Source organism: Trichomycterus rosablanca, chromosome 1 (assembly GCF_030014385.1).
Source record: "Trichomycterus rosablanca isolate fTriRos1 chromosome 1, fTriRos1.hap1, whole genome shotgun sequence".
NCBI lineage: Eukaryota > Metazoa > Chordata > Actinopteri > Siluriformes > Trichomycteridae > Trichomycterus > Trichomycterus rosablanca.
Window position 1 is genome coordinate 67,283,887 of NC_085988.1, and position 14,594 is coordinate 67,298,480.

Genomic DNA, 14,594 nt, shown 5'->3' on the forward strand with positions numbered 1-14,594 from the left:
GACAAATCCCGAGACTGCATGCCATGTACCAAATGTGTATTGATACTTACATATGACACATTAATTCCAGGGGTTTTGGAATGGCATGACTATCAAGCTCATATTCAGTGACATACATTTTGCCAGTCTTGCCAGTCATTGCAGATGATAAATAATCAGGCTTAAGTAAATGCAGAGCAGAAGGTCATTGATATGTACATGTTTTATTCAGGTGTGAGAAATGCTGATCCAGAGGAGCTGAAAAGAATAGTAAGTGAGCCTCCAGAGGAGCACCTGCTGCTTAGTCCTGATTCCTCCTACCTAGAACACCTGCTTCCCAAACTCTCACGAAGAGTGTGCTTCACTGCCTCTGAACCTCCTCGTCCTGTTAAACACACACCACCAGGTAGAGCATTGTTCACAAACACCCATGGGTTAAATCTCACATTATTGACACTATCAATAGGCCTTAACTAAAATATGAACATTTTTTAGATATTTGCTGGGATGCCCATAATGTCCATTAATTAAATACTAATTTTCCTTTAGACTCCTAAAGTGACACTTTAATTGAATACAGTATAATACCCTAGCCCACCACTAGAGTGACCCTCACTTTAAGGCAACACGAGATAGATAAAAATACAGCTTTTCTGGTCTGATAGGATAACAATTTTAGACAGAATTGCAAGCACTCTAATCTGGAAATAAAGAGGCACTTCACATCACCTAGCTAAGTACATCCTTATTGTAAAACATGGTGGTGGCAGCATTATGCTGTGGAGGTGCATCTGAGTGACAGTAACAGGGAGACTTAGAATCGAAGGACTGAAGAATGCAGCCAGAGGAACATCCTTGAGGAAAGCCTCTTCCAGAGCATACTCAGGCTTAGTCTGGGGCAACAGTTTACCTTTAAACATAAAAATGTCCAGAAGGCTGCAGCCAAAACAACATTAAAGTGGCTTCAGGTCAGATCTCAAAATGTCATTGAAAGGCCCAGCCAGAGGCCAGACACAAACCAAATCAAACATAGATGTGAAGAGACCTGAAGTTGGCAGTTCACAGACGCTTGCCATCCAGTCTGACAGAGCTTAAGAGGATCTGACTTGAAGAATGGAATACACTTCAAAATCAAATCCACAACACAATAAAGTGGGCAAAAAGTCTAGGGGTCTAAATACTTTATGAATTCACAATTTAGCTAGCATAAGCAGGCAAGTGGTTTTAAAAACGACTTACGACTTCTAAGAATTACATTCTGGTGTTACTTCAAAATTTAAAATAAAGATGAAGATTTACACAGTAGATTTGATGTTTAGATATTCACCGTTTTTTCATTTTACTTCTGCTGTTGTGTAGTGTTTTTACCAAACATGCCTTGCTAACTCAGCTGCGTTTGGACTTTGGTGGAATTTGTGTTAATCTCATTTTGGCCAAAATGTTTTTTAGCAGTAGTTTCCATCATGCCTGCATTTCCTCTGCCCCTGCTTTATCCTACTCTCTTTTTATAGTGTGTCCATCAATTTCTGTCTATCTCTTTCATAGAGGTGGAGAAGGTAGTAGGACCTCGAGACCTGCAGGTGAGTGATTTAAGCCACAGCTCTCTTCGGCTCTCCTGGAGTCAGGCCACTGGAGACGTGACAGGTTACAGGCTGCTGATTACCCCTAAGTCTCCAAAGGACCACCTTCACCCAGTAAAGCCCAGACAGGTAAGATCTATGGGCTGGCATAGAAATGCACAGAGAGAGTATGTCACTTAAAACCTAATTCTTGTAATTATATTGACAGTTGATAAAATTATTGTACAATCACTTAATATAACACTTGTTTACAAATTCTCCTACACACAATTTTAAGGCAAGACAAGTACAGGCAAAATGACCAATCTAACTAAGATGTTTCCTTAAGTTAATGTGTTGGTGTTCAAATACCAAACAGACTGGCCTCTTTATAAGGAACACATACCCTCCATACTTGCCTTTGTATTAGGAACACATATACTTGTTGTAGGTGTACAGTCAAGAGACTAGAGCTATTTTTTTCCATGCACAAGGTGTGTTAATCTCCCTCTAGTCTTTTATCAGTGTACTCTTTTTGATTACAGGATGTTGTTGGCTTTACATTTTTGGTGGGCGCACTATTGTCCTTCCAGCAATGACACTGAGGTCTTTTATCCCAAAACCCCTGCTTCAGATGTTCTCTCACACTATAACAGCACACAATTCTATGTTATTACCATGTTATTGTCATTGCAAAGCACAGAATGTTCCAACATCTGGTCAGTAATGGACCTGTGGGAGTCCCTTTTGATTGATAAAAGGGTAACAAGGGATGACAATGTGTGACCATCAAATAGAAACATGTTTTATTTACATTTGCCTTATTTCCCTTTTAGTAAATTCTTAGCAATATAAACATTAATGGGAAGGAATGAGCCACTGTGAACTATCTAATAATTAATTGTGAAAATGTCCACTCTCTCAGATTGATTTAAAGGGTGATGTGGGGACTACAAAAATAACAGGATTGACTCCAAAGACTGAGTACTCCCTCACCCTCTATGCCATCTACCCTGGACTAATTGGAGAACCCTCTACTATAATCACAGAGACGAGTAAGTCATGTCATTGATATGTCTTGTAGTAATAATCCAAAGTGACTTAGCTAGTGACATCATTATTGTTACTTTTTTGTCTTAAATTCTACAAAAAATCATTAAAAAAAAAAGTCTGAAAGGGGCAGCCCAAGTAAAATATTTAAAGGCTAAGAGTGATGAGTTTGGGTAGCCTTGTTTAAAACCAGTCTGTCATCATTTACATTGCCAACTCTTGTGCTTGTTTATTCTTAGTTCCTGTACCACCAGTGGCAAACTTCCGTGTGATTGAGGAAGGGCTTTACTCTATGCGTTTGGGCTGGACTTCTCCTCTAGGCCAAGTGGACTCATACCAAATCTACATCCCTCGATGTAAACTGCAGTTATTTTCTTATATCCAGTGCACTATTCTGATATAACTGATACAGATTGTACTGGCTTTTTTACTTATGGAAAACTATTTAGTAATTGTCTTTTTTTTATTACCCAGCTGACAGACCTGGGATGATCTATGAGCAGGTGCTTCAGGGTGACACTTTTTCTCACGTGATTGACAGCTTGGAAGAGGATAAAATATATACAGTTAGCATCTACGCCATTTACCCAGAGGGACCCAGTGAGGCTGTGTCTGTTAGTGGAAGAACATGTATGATTTTATCTCCTCTCTGTTTAACTTGTATGTGATTAGTTAGATTTACTGATATAGCAACCTCAAATGAAAAAAGAAAGGATGGAAAAGGTTTTGTTTCCTTTGTTGGTTTAGTTAAAACTTGTCAAGGATCTTAAACTTTATTTTGAATTAATTTAGTCACAGAAAAATAACTGCTGCAGAAATAATTGACTGCTGAAACATACCATATCCCTTTCCATACACTTGATCTTAGGTTGGCTGGTAGGTAGGTTAGGAGGTGTATAATTTCACCACTAGATGGCAGTAAAGTTGTAAATATTTTTAAACACAAAAATCAAATATCAAGTTAAATTGTATGAAATGTGATTCTTGTCATTTGAAATGTCCATAATTGCTGTACTGCAGTGAAACTGGTTCCTGTTAAGCAGCTGTTGGTGGAAAATGCCACTACAGACACAGTGCAGGCTCGCTGGCTCCCAGTCAGAGGAGCATCTGGCTACAGGCTTACCTGGCTATCTTTAGGTACACAGTACTGCACTACAAACAAAAACAAAAATATTTCTTAAAAATTATTTTAAAAAGTAGACATGTGAAAACTGTACTTTTTATTCTCTAGAGGGCCATGTTGAGAGTGTAAACTTGGGAGGCACTTTTCAGTTTTACATGGTGCAAGGTCTACATGCTGGCACAGAATACACTATAAGTATCAACCCTGTGTTTGTGGATGTAGAAGGGCCTGTCACCTCTACCAAGGCCAAGACATGTAAGTTAGAAAGGATTACTCATACTGTACTTGTTAATGCAGATGTCAAAACACTGTGCATTTAAAAAATAGAATAGCAGTAGCTTAGTAACAAATCTATAAGGATTTGTTTGTCCCGATTTATTCTTATGCTAAGTACATAGCTCCTCCAGTAATGTACCAGGTTGCACCCTTTTATATATTTGCCATTAAAGACCCCTCATGCATGATGTGTGTCATATACCAAAAACTAGTAAATAAATATTTTGGCTTAATCACTGTGTCAGTTTTAAACACTGTGTACTTATGAATAATGTGCATGCAATTCAATCAAAAATTATTGCAATAGTGGACTGTAACATTCATATAGATCTGTCTGAACTCAAACTGAAGCATAGTGTCAAAACACTTGATTGGTACTTGATTTTAGCTGTACCAGTTATAAAAATAAGATACCAGAAATGTCTTTTTAGAGCTTATATTCAAGTCTCTGTTTGTATCTCAGTGGAGAGCAGTGCAGTACAGACTCTGAAGGCTACTGCTGTGAGTACCAGCAGTGCTATAACCTCATGGAATGCTGTTTCTGGAGCCACAGGGTACAGACTGGCCTGGGGTCCCACTGCAGGTAAAACACAACTTACTAATTGTTAAATATTGTTCTATTCAATACCTTTAAACTTTTATTATGTTTCCATTTACTTTTATATACATAAAACCTAAATAGAAAATCACCAAAAATCACCTAAATGTTACATTAATTAAAAATTCAACAATATGTTTTATGATTGGTTGTTTACTAGTCTGATTTCTTAATTTTGCTGTCACCCTACTGCCTCAACAGGTAGTTTAAATCCCACAGAAATACAAACCACCACAGCAGTGGTAATTTGTTATTTGTAATTTGTTAATTAATTAAACAATGCTACATTTTGTTCTGGTGAAAATTGGTAGTGATTTAGCAAACAGTAAAAATAAAATAAAAACTATCTCATTTTTTGAAAAAGATGAAATTTACAGATCTAGAAATTTATTCCTTTTCATTTTGGTGCACACATTGAATTTACCTTTGCCATCTGAAGTACAACCTGATGGGATTTAAGCTGCTCTAATGTGCTTTAATGTGTAGATCACACTATACACCTATTAAAATACTATATTGCTGTGCCTATTTTGTGTTAGGTTACACAGTGTACCATGGCTTGCCACATGGTGTAGAAGTCAAATTCAATAGTAGCTTTGACAAATGTTTAACCTGTTGCTCTTTATGGAGCTAAAGTACAGTATTTAGACTTATTTATAAACAATGCTTACGTACTCTTCATTTTCATTTTTGGACACCAGTATAATGGAAAAAGTAAAACTTCCTTCCTAACCTCTCCCATTAGCATTGTCATTACTAAACCTTTGTGGAATGTGCTTTCTCTGTGTCAATTGAACCTTCTCATCTTCTCTATTACACCTCTTTACTGTATGTGCTTGGGTGGTGCAGCAGTCTATTCCACTAGCCTACTACCAGTGAGATCTGGGTTATAATCTCAACAGTGCTATATACCTACAAAGATTGGCTATGTCTGAGGGGGTGGCTTAAGCCCTGCAATGGATTGGTATTCCTGCCTTGTACCTAGTGATTCCTGGTGGAACCGGACTTGCCACAATCCTGACCAGGATTAAGAGGTTGATGAAAATGAAATAAAAAAAAACCTTTAATTCCTCTGTTTTAAGTTGAGATGTGTATTTATACTCTCTTTTTGTTCTCTCTGAAGTATTATTGTTCTAAATTACAATACTAAGCCCAGTTTCTCTATTTTCTGCTGTGCCTGTTCCTTGACCTATGCTATGGATCATGATTATTGATGATCATATGAAAATGATCATATCATTTTCTTTGGCCAACTTTTTTGAAATGTGAAATGTCTATATGAAATTGCTTGTGTGTTCTGCTTTCCCTCGTCTTCTATATTTATTTTGTCGGTTCCATTTTTATTTTTTGTTTGCTAGCTTCAGTTCAGTGACTCATTCTATCATTTGCTGGTCTGTGCTAAAAAGATTTGGATATAAATAAGTGTATGTGGACTCGTGCACTAGAGAGAGAGGGACCACACTTGGATTTGATGGCATTTTTAGATGCTCTTTGAAATAGTTGCTTTGAAAGTGGCTGATTTGCTGCTGGTCTCCATATGAAATGAGCATCCTGTGGTGATGCAGTAAGAAAGGGAAAGTGATGACTCACACTTTTGGGGCTGACTAAAATAAATTTAACTAAGAGAGAAAGCATGTAAAAATAAAGTGGAGGAGAGAAGATGTATTGAGACAATTCTACAAGATGAAAGGTCATAGATAGCTATTTTTCACCTGGTACTACATTATTTTTGAGTAGTCTTATTTATATTTGAAGAGTTCTTAGGTCTTTTCTTTTCAATATGCCTTTTGAAGCAACTTAATTAGAGAAATGACATCAGCATGGTTATATAAAAGATAGTACTCTGTACTCTGCATAACTAAGTGTGTGTCTCTGTGTATTGTATTTTATTTACAGAATATGTTGGGAGAGATCGACCCAGGCAGCTGGCTCTGAATAACAGTATCACAGAGTATGTACTGAAAAATCTGGCTCATGACACGGAATATGTAATCTCCCTCTATGTACTTTTCGGCTCAGTGGTGGGACCGGGCATCACTGCTACCTTTAAAACATGTAAGCACACAGTAAATACACATGCACACGCAAAGAAATCCTGCAACTTAATAAAAGGATTTTAAGCATATGAGCCTCATGTTGCTGTTCTTTGTCTGACTGTCCCCAGCTCCTCTCGGCTATGTGTCAAATTTCAAGGTGATATCCTACACAAGCTCCTCTATCAACGTACAGTGGAGTGCCATTGTAGGAGCTACTGAGTATAAACTGTCCTGGAGCTCAGGTAAATCTAAAGAACCCTTTCTGCACCTGTAGACAGCACTTCCTCTACATATATTATAGAAATATTTTAACTTTAAGTATGCATCTGTAATTATTAGACATGTTACATGTAATAGAAAAAAAAATGCAATGCTTGTAGAGTTTCCAAGTGTCAATCATGATTGGGTTGTTGTAGCTCAGTAGTGATGACTGTTGGGACCCTGATCAAGGCACTTAACTCGCAACTGCTTAAATTGTATTTAGTCAAAATTGTAATTGGCATTGAATAAAAGAGTCTGCTAAATGCTACACATGTAAATGTAATGCTACATGCTTAAACAACATTAAATAACCAGCAAGTGGCATGAAGACTTATTTTCCTGTGTAAAGAGCTTATGACACTTTACTGTTTATGTAGTGCTTTAAATAGCACTTCACTGTTTGGTAATATCTAACACATCTATATGGTATAATTGATGCCTTCAGACAATAATTTATATGTTTATACTCAGAGATGAACAAAAAACCCTGGAAACATAGTGATGTTCATATAAAAAGCACATTTGAATTCTACAAGCTTTGCGTATGTATAGTTAGTACTACAAGGGATATAACCAGAATTATTCTTCTGTATTACAAACACAGTTATGTGTGGGTGGGGGGTCTGAGCTCCAGTTCTAATTCACTAACACTGATTTAGAAAGCCAACCACAAAAGTAATGGTGTTGTAGACCAAATGGCATTTTACACCAAATTAGTAGTTTCTGTGTATATTTTTGACCCAGTATGAAAGAACTGGAAGAAGAGTCCCAATAGTCATCATCACCAAAACTTCCATTACATACATGTTTTGCATGTGTATATAATACTGCAGCTGAACAGGAAATAACAGACAGTAATATTAAAAGACACTAAGAGAAGTGCTTTGAAGTGTTCTTAGTATACATATGCTCAGCATGTTCCAGGTCAACATGTTTTTTTCTTAGTTCAGGGTAAAAGATGGACAAGATATATCATAATTTATATTACAATAAAGGAGCACACCTGTGTTACATACAGTATCCACTGGTTTATTGTTAGACTGTAATGACTCACTACACAATCCTTGCAGCATGTTTTGTAAACATACATGCAATTTATCTTAAGTGTTTCCCTTCACTTTAGGTGCACTTTATTAAAATGCATTTAAGAGATATGCTGCTTCTGTTTATATTAGTAAGTTGTCCCTGTGCTTACTTATTCAGAAGGAGGAGGTTCACAAAGCCGCTATGTTGACCACAGTGTTTTACAACACAGCATAACCCGCCTGCTGCCAAACACACTCTACACCATTACTATCCATGCCCTCTATGGAAACCTAGAGGGGCCAGAAGTCTCTCTCTCACAACGGACAGGTAATGACAAGCATTTTGAATCATCCTGGATCTGCCTAGCTGCTACTTGTGCTGATGAGGCTGGTAGCACTGCTGATAATCCAAAGTTGGAAATTTGTATGTGTATTTGACTACTGTGCCACCTGAGTCTTTACCTTGCTTATCCACTGAATACTTCCTCCCCTTGTCTTCTCTGATGGCTTCTTGCCCACTGCTGTGTGTTTTGTTTGAATATAAGCCTAGATTTTTGTAATAAAATGATTATGTGGTGTCAGTGCTTTATGCCATCCAAACCATGATGTAATCTTTAGATGCTTTATGTACAGCATCAGTGGGTCACACCCCCTCCTAATTGTAAACTTGAGTCCCCAATCCTAATGTTAATACCAAGGTGGGAGCATTATGATATGGGTCTGCTTCTCTGGTACTGATCTAAGCGTTATCGAATGAACATAAATGCAGTGATGTACTGGGGAATATTAGATGAGAATTAATCTTACTGGCCAAGAAAATATGGACATTTTAATAAAACAACAACTCTTCCTAATATTTGGCCAATTGTGTCCATTAAAAGTCTGATCAGGCCAATGGCACCACTGACTTTGATGCCCCACTTTGATGGAGACTTATAACAGTTTGCCAATATGTTTAAACAAAAGAAGATTTAGGTTTTTTTTACATTTTGTCATTTGCCAAAAGTATTTATTACAAACAAAACTTGCCTGCATTGTTAGATCATTGGGAGTTGTTTCTACTGTAAACACATACCTGTGTGGGCAAAGACTCTTTAGGTTTTCAAACTTTGAGTTGTTTATGGCTGTGAGTCAGGTCACCATATTTAGCTGGATGTCACAATAATGACGTCAATTGTATTATTTCATGACAGCCACAGCTTCCCTGCAAAGGAATGACACTGACTTATCTGAGTTTCTCACCTCTTTTCAAACTGTCTTCTTCTCATCACTGAAATATAAACATTAGGTGTCAGTGCTGTTGTGTGCATGTCACTGATATGATGTGATGCATTTCCAGATTTGGAGTCAGTCAATTATACTGTGCCTATACTGGTATGACGTTGGATAGTAGTGTAGTATGGGCAAGTGTGGACGAACGAAAATGAGGCTTTAAGATTTAGACCTGTGTATTTTTAGACCAGTTGTTTTCAACATGTCTAAAGTTGTATTTGCCCTAAGACAATAAACCTCTGTCTAGCTCAGCACACATAGTGCCACTATACATATTATACATACTATATACAATATAACAAAATGTAAATACATTATTTACAAATCACACACATACACTATATGAACAAAAGTACTGGGGCACCCGTTATAATTGTTGAATTAATGTGTTTCATCCACAACAATTGCTAACCGGTGTAATGAATTATATAAAGGAAATTATGTTTCCAACTATGCAGCAACAGTTTAGGGAAGGCCCTTTTCTTGTTCCAGCATGACTGTGCCCCTGTGCACAAAAGCAAAGTCTATAAAAACGTGAAGAAAAGCTTGATTTAAAAAAAAAAACTGCACAAGCTTTGGAATGAAATGGAATAATAAGTAAAGCTTTTCTGACCAACATCAGTGCCCAGCCATATAAATGCTCTTTTGACTGAATGGGCACGAATTTCAACAGACATACTTTAAAGTCTTGTAAGAAGCTTTCTCAGACGTGTGGCTGTTATTACAGCTAAAAGATCCTATAGAGGTCATTCTATTTTAATACCATTTGTTTTTCAAGTGGGTCCAACAAGCTCATAGTCAGGTGTCCAAATATTTTTGGCCATATAGTGTACAAACATCAAAGGTTTATGAGAAGTTCCAGTTTCATTCATTCACATGCTATTGCATTTTAAAGTTTTTACATTTTCTCTCTCTGTATTATTTTTTTTTACGCTACTTGGAGCAGTGAGCCTTTCATATAACAATGGTAAATATTTTGCTAAAACCCAATCTGCTAAACTAAGATATTAGATATTTAAACAACTTTTTCAAAGAAGTCACTTGGATGAGTGACGAAACGTTTCTTTACACCAAACTTGTGTCCAGATGAACTGATTCAACTTTGTGGATTTGTGTACCTGGATTATTGAGCATGCATCAAGAGGTAATGAAATTTAATGATGTGTAATACTTGAAAGTCTATGATGAACCCATATTGCCACCGGGGATCTTATGAAGCATCAGAATAATTTGCTTTACATTATGTTGCTTTGTTTGCTTTACATGAATGGATGTTTTTGAGTTTATGGTGCATGGAGGCGGACAGTGTTTGTAGAAGTCACTTAAATTAATACAGTATAGAAATGATTTTTCTTTAAGCTTTTAGTTCATTTTAAAGTGTTTGATCTCTGTTGCGTCTCTACTTTTAGACCTCCTTTCATGTCAGGTATAGCATATCAGTCTGTAAGCATCTCTGCATGATAAATGACTTGGTTACAGCTCTTACTTAACAAAGCCATAAGAGAAAATAGCTGATCAGTTAATTGTGGGATTTAGCCGCAGTCAGGAAGGACTAGGACATGTTCCGCCTGTTGTTCCCACAGAGATGCCTGATACTAGCTGATTGATTGCCATCTCCTATATGTCTCCAAGTTCAAGCTGCAGTTGTCTATGGCAGCATGTATTTTAAGTTCAGTTCCATCTGCGTTTTTGTGTGTATTTACGTGGCACTGTTGTCAGCATTACTGTTATCATCTCATCCTATGCTGGAGTGTTTCTATTCTTTTCAGAGCAGCACACTGTGAAAAGCAAAACCAGCTTTTAATGGCTAGTCTAAAAATATTATATATAAAAAAATATTATATATAAAAAAATATATAAAAGTTTATCAACTTTTTATGCAGCAGCATTTAGGATATTGTGTTAGGATATTTGTTCTAAATATCTTTAAATATTTGTTTCAAGTGTATATTTTAAAGAAACATGGATTACTGTTGGGTCTGTCTCTTTTCTGCAAACATCAGTTTCTGTAAAACAAGACTACCAGATGTGGGTGTTACTATGCTTTTTAAAACTTACCTTCATTCACTGTAGTTTTACCACCGCTTTATCCTATTAAGGGTTGCGGTGGGTCTGATTCAGAGGGTGAAAGGTAGGAAACGCCCAGTACAGGTTGCCAGTCCATCACAGGGCAAACACACATACACACATTCACACTCAAACCCAGGGGAAATTGAGTTTCTTCAATCAACCTGACTACATGTCAGTGATTTATCCCCCTTAAGTTCTGATTATATGTGATATAGTTTGTGTTGTGATCCTAAATCATTTTTAAAAGGTGTTTAATGAATGAAGTAGGTGAAGATCTACTTCACAATCTGCACTTCAGGACTTCAGTGTGTATTATTTTGCAAATATGGATATAAAAATTCTATTTCCATATTCCACTATAGTATGATCCTGGTTCTGCAAAATGCAGCATATTAGTAGCTGTTATTTGATCATAAAAAAACGGTCATCACACCTAATCATTTTTAACCAGATGGCTGCACATTGTTTAGCTTTTATTGATCTCCTATTAATCTCCCAAGTGCTAGCACTGGGCATTGTGGGTTAAAAGAATTATTTGGCTTTCTTTAAAGATAAAATATAATATTGGTGGATTATCAGATCTTATAACATTTCTGCTGCTCAGATGTTTAGGTTCTTTACACCAAGTTTGCAAATTGGCCCCTCCAAAAAGAATACTCATTAATTACTGGTTTGAAAGTTTAAAAATAGATGGGCTGAAACTATTTTATATTTAAATGTGTAAGATTTGTTTCTGTAAGTTTGTCATTAAGGTATTATTAACAATATGTAAATTAGCTTTTATTTGAAACACATAATATTATATGCAGGGATGCATCATACCAATACCTATTGGATCAGATATCTGACATGCTAGAAAACTCAATCCGGTCGCCGAGCGCTCGGCGAGCCGGTCGGATCGAGTTGTTGGATAGTTTAACTTAGCGTTCGAGAGCCGAGTTTTGATCGCCGAGCGAACGCCAAGTTGCTCCCGAGCAGGCAAATCTAGCGCCGACCAGTCGCCGAGCGAAAATCAGGGCAAAAATCGTGTAGTGTGAACTAGGCATAATGCAGCAACGTGCACTAGGCACACAGTATTGGATGTTTAGTATCGGAGCCTCGTTTGCGAGTACGAGTACAAGTTCATGAGCGCGGTATCCGGCAAATACCCGATACCAGTATCGGTACTCATGCATCTCTAATTATATGTATAAATATATGAGAAATAAACAGAAAATGTCCCTTGTGAACACCTTTGCTCACACCCAGTCTGAACATACAAATTCACCCAAGACTCATTACCAAATATTTGAAATTTCGTATTTTTATATTATCATCTAGAGACTAAACATACTTGTAATTCTTCATCTGTGGAAAAATGGATTGCATTGTATAGCACGTCTTACTAGATCCCTGTTTAACCTATTCAACCTCAACAAGGACTAGAAAATAGACTCTCATGCCAAGCAGAGAGCAGTGAGTGAGGTTGGAGTGGGTGAATTCTATACAGAAATGTCAGTCTGGCTGAAATCAGAACAATGGCAGTACTGTTTGTTTGCAGGTCACAAGGAGAGGCTTTTTTCTTGTGCGGCAGCCTTTAAGCCAATGGCAATGTAATGCTTGCTTGATGTAAATAATTACCCATGTATCAGCAGATTCTAATTAATGGCAAACATGTTTTTGTATATTTTATGAACCAGTAGATTTTGAAAGAAAACTAAATAACCTAAAATGTGAGTATGTTTTTAAACAGTGAAGCCTTTTAATCATCCAGTCACAGAAAAAACAGTTGCAAAAATAATTGAAATACCAAGACTGCCATGACATACATGTCTCTTACGGATGTATGTAAACTTTTGACTTCAACTGTATTGATAAATGTAATTACTTTTGCAGTAAAATGTTGTATTATGTTTTTCTACATTTTTATAAAGAAATGTCAAATGTAAAAGCATAAAACAAATCTTATGTTTGCTCTATCCAATAGGAGACAAGAGTATCTCAAAAACTAAGCCCTTTTTAAGCAATTGTTTTTTCCAATAATCGATTTAAATGTAAACACGCTGGCTGTAGTTGGTGGAAACAACTAATTATCAAGTCCAAATGTTTTAACCACACTGTATCTTTTACTGTATCTTCAAATATTTTAACGTTCCAATGTGTATTGATAATATTAGCCATGTAACACTTAACAATAAATGTTTGCTTTCTTTGATTGTTGTCTTGTGGACAGACGGGTTGTTACTTATTGGGTTTAGCAGTTTTAAAGCAGAATTACTAAACAAATTTATTAAATTCTACATTTCTATTTTGCATTTTGCAGCTTATTCAACTGATTCACAGCAGATAGAGACACTGAGGGAACTTAAAGTGATAGATATTGGGGCAAACTCTTTTACCCTATCCTGGAGGAAAACACCTGGTGTAACTGGTTACAAAATTACCTGGATCCCATTTACTGGTGAGCATTTAGATTATTATTATTTTATACTATGTATACCAAACTCACCAGACAAACCGCTTAGATTAACACTGTACTGGCTCATTCTCATTTATTGTTGCTATTTTTTACTTGCTAGGAGGTGAAGAGAAAAGTGAGATGGTTTCCTCATCTATCACATCGTACACTATCACTGGACTGCATGCCAGCTCTGCCTACAAGATAAAGGTCTCATCTTTGATAAGGGAACGAGAAGGAAGTTCTGCTACAGTGACAGCACGGACCTGTGAGTCTACTTTAATTTAGATCAAACTTCCAAGCAAACAGTCTCAAAGCAGCTTTACAGAAATTGTACAATTGCATAAAGTCTTTTTATAATCAACTTACAGTCATGAATAAATTTCAATATGCAATTTTTATTGCACATAAAAAATAGAGTAAAACAAGTTGCTGTTTTTTTTTAAAGTAATCTCCTAACAGTGTGCATTTACCACACCTGGTAAGGTCACCTGGTATAGTTGGCTAGATTGATTGATTGATTGATTGAGTACTTTATTAATCCCCGAAGGGAAATTGTGGTGTCGCAGCAGCAATAACAATTATTACAAAAAACATCACACAATGACATTACAATGAGGTAAATGAAAGAATCAAAAAATTAAGACAAATGTAAATACAAGTAAGATATAAAATCTAAAAATATATATGTAAAGAAAGTAAAATATAATAATATAAAAAAATAAGAATATAGAAACATCTAACAGGACAAGAACAAAAGAAACTAAAAACTTAAAGGGGGGGGGGGGGGGGAGCCTAAAAGTGCAGGTACTGACGTTGTGCAATTTAAACCTGTGCAAATAAAACAGTACCATGTGCAAATTGTAAGTTTAATTGTCTTTTGTGGGTGTTATAGGTTCTGCATCCTT

The 14,594-nt window shown here is 36.4% G+C and overlaps 1 protein-coding gene across 1 annotated transcript in view; it reads left to right on the forward strand.

The window, feature by feature from the left end:
- The window catches only part of col7a1l (collagen type VII alpha 1-like), a 78,936-nt gene that overhangs the window by 14,599 nt on the left and 49,743 nt on the right, over positions 1 to 14,594 (forward strand). The window contains exons 5-17 of the mRNA XM_063008367.1: positions 212 to 385; positions 1,525 to 1,688; positions 2,464 to 2,593; positions 2,828 to 2,944; positions 3,063 to 3,218; positions 3,609 to 3,725; positions 3,820 to 3,966; positions 4,451 to 4,570; positions 6,482 to 6,640; positions 6,750 to 6,863; positions 8,086 to 8,235; positions 13,552 to 13,689; positions 13,808 to 13,954. Coding sequence (XP_062864437.1) covers positions 212 to 385; positions 1,525 to 1,688; positions 2,464 to 2,593; positions 2,828 to 2,944; positions 3,063 to 3,218; positions 3,609 to 3,725; positions 3,820 to 3,966; positions 4,451 to 4,570; positions 6,482 to 6,640; positions 6,750 to 6,863; positions 8,086 to 8,235; positions 13,552 to 13,689; positions 13,808 to 13,954 — 1,833 coding nt within the window. The remainder of the gene's footprint in view (positions 1 to 211; positions 386 to 1,524; positions 1,689 to 2,463; positions 2,594 to 2,827; positions 2,945 to 3,062; positions 3,219 to 3,608; positions 3,726 to 3,819; positions 3,967 to 4,450; positions 4,571 to 6,481; positions 6,641 to 6,749; positions 6,864 to 8,085; positions 8,236 to 13,551; positions 13,690 to 13,807; positions 13,955 to 14,594) is intronic.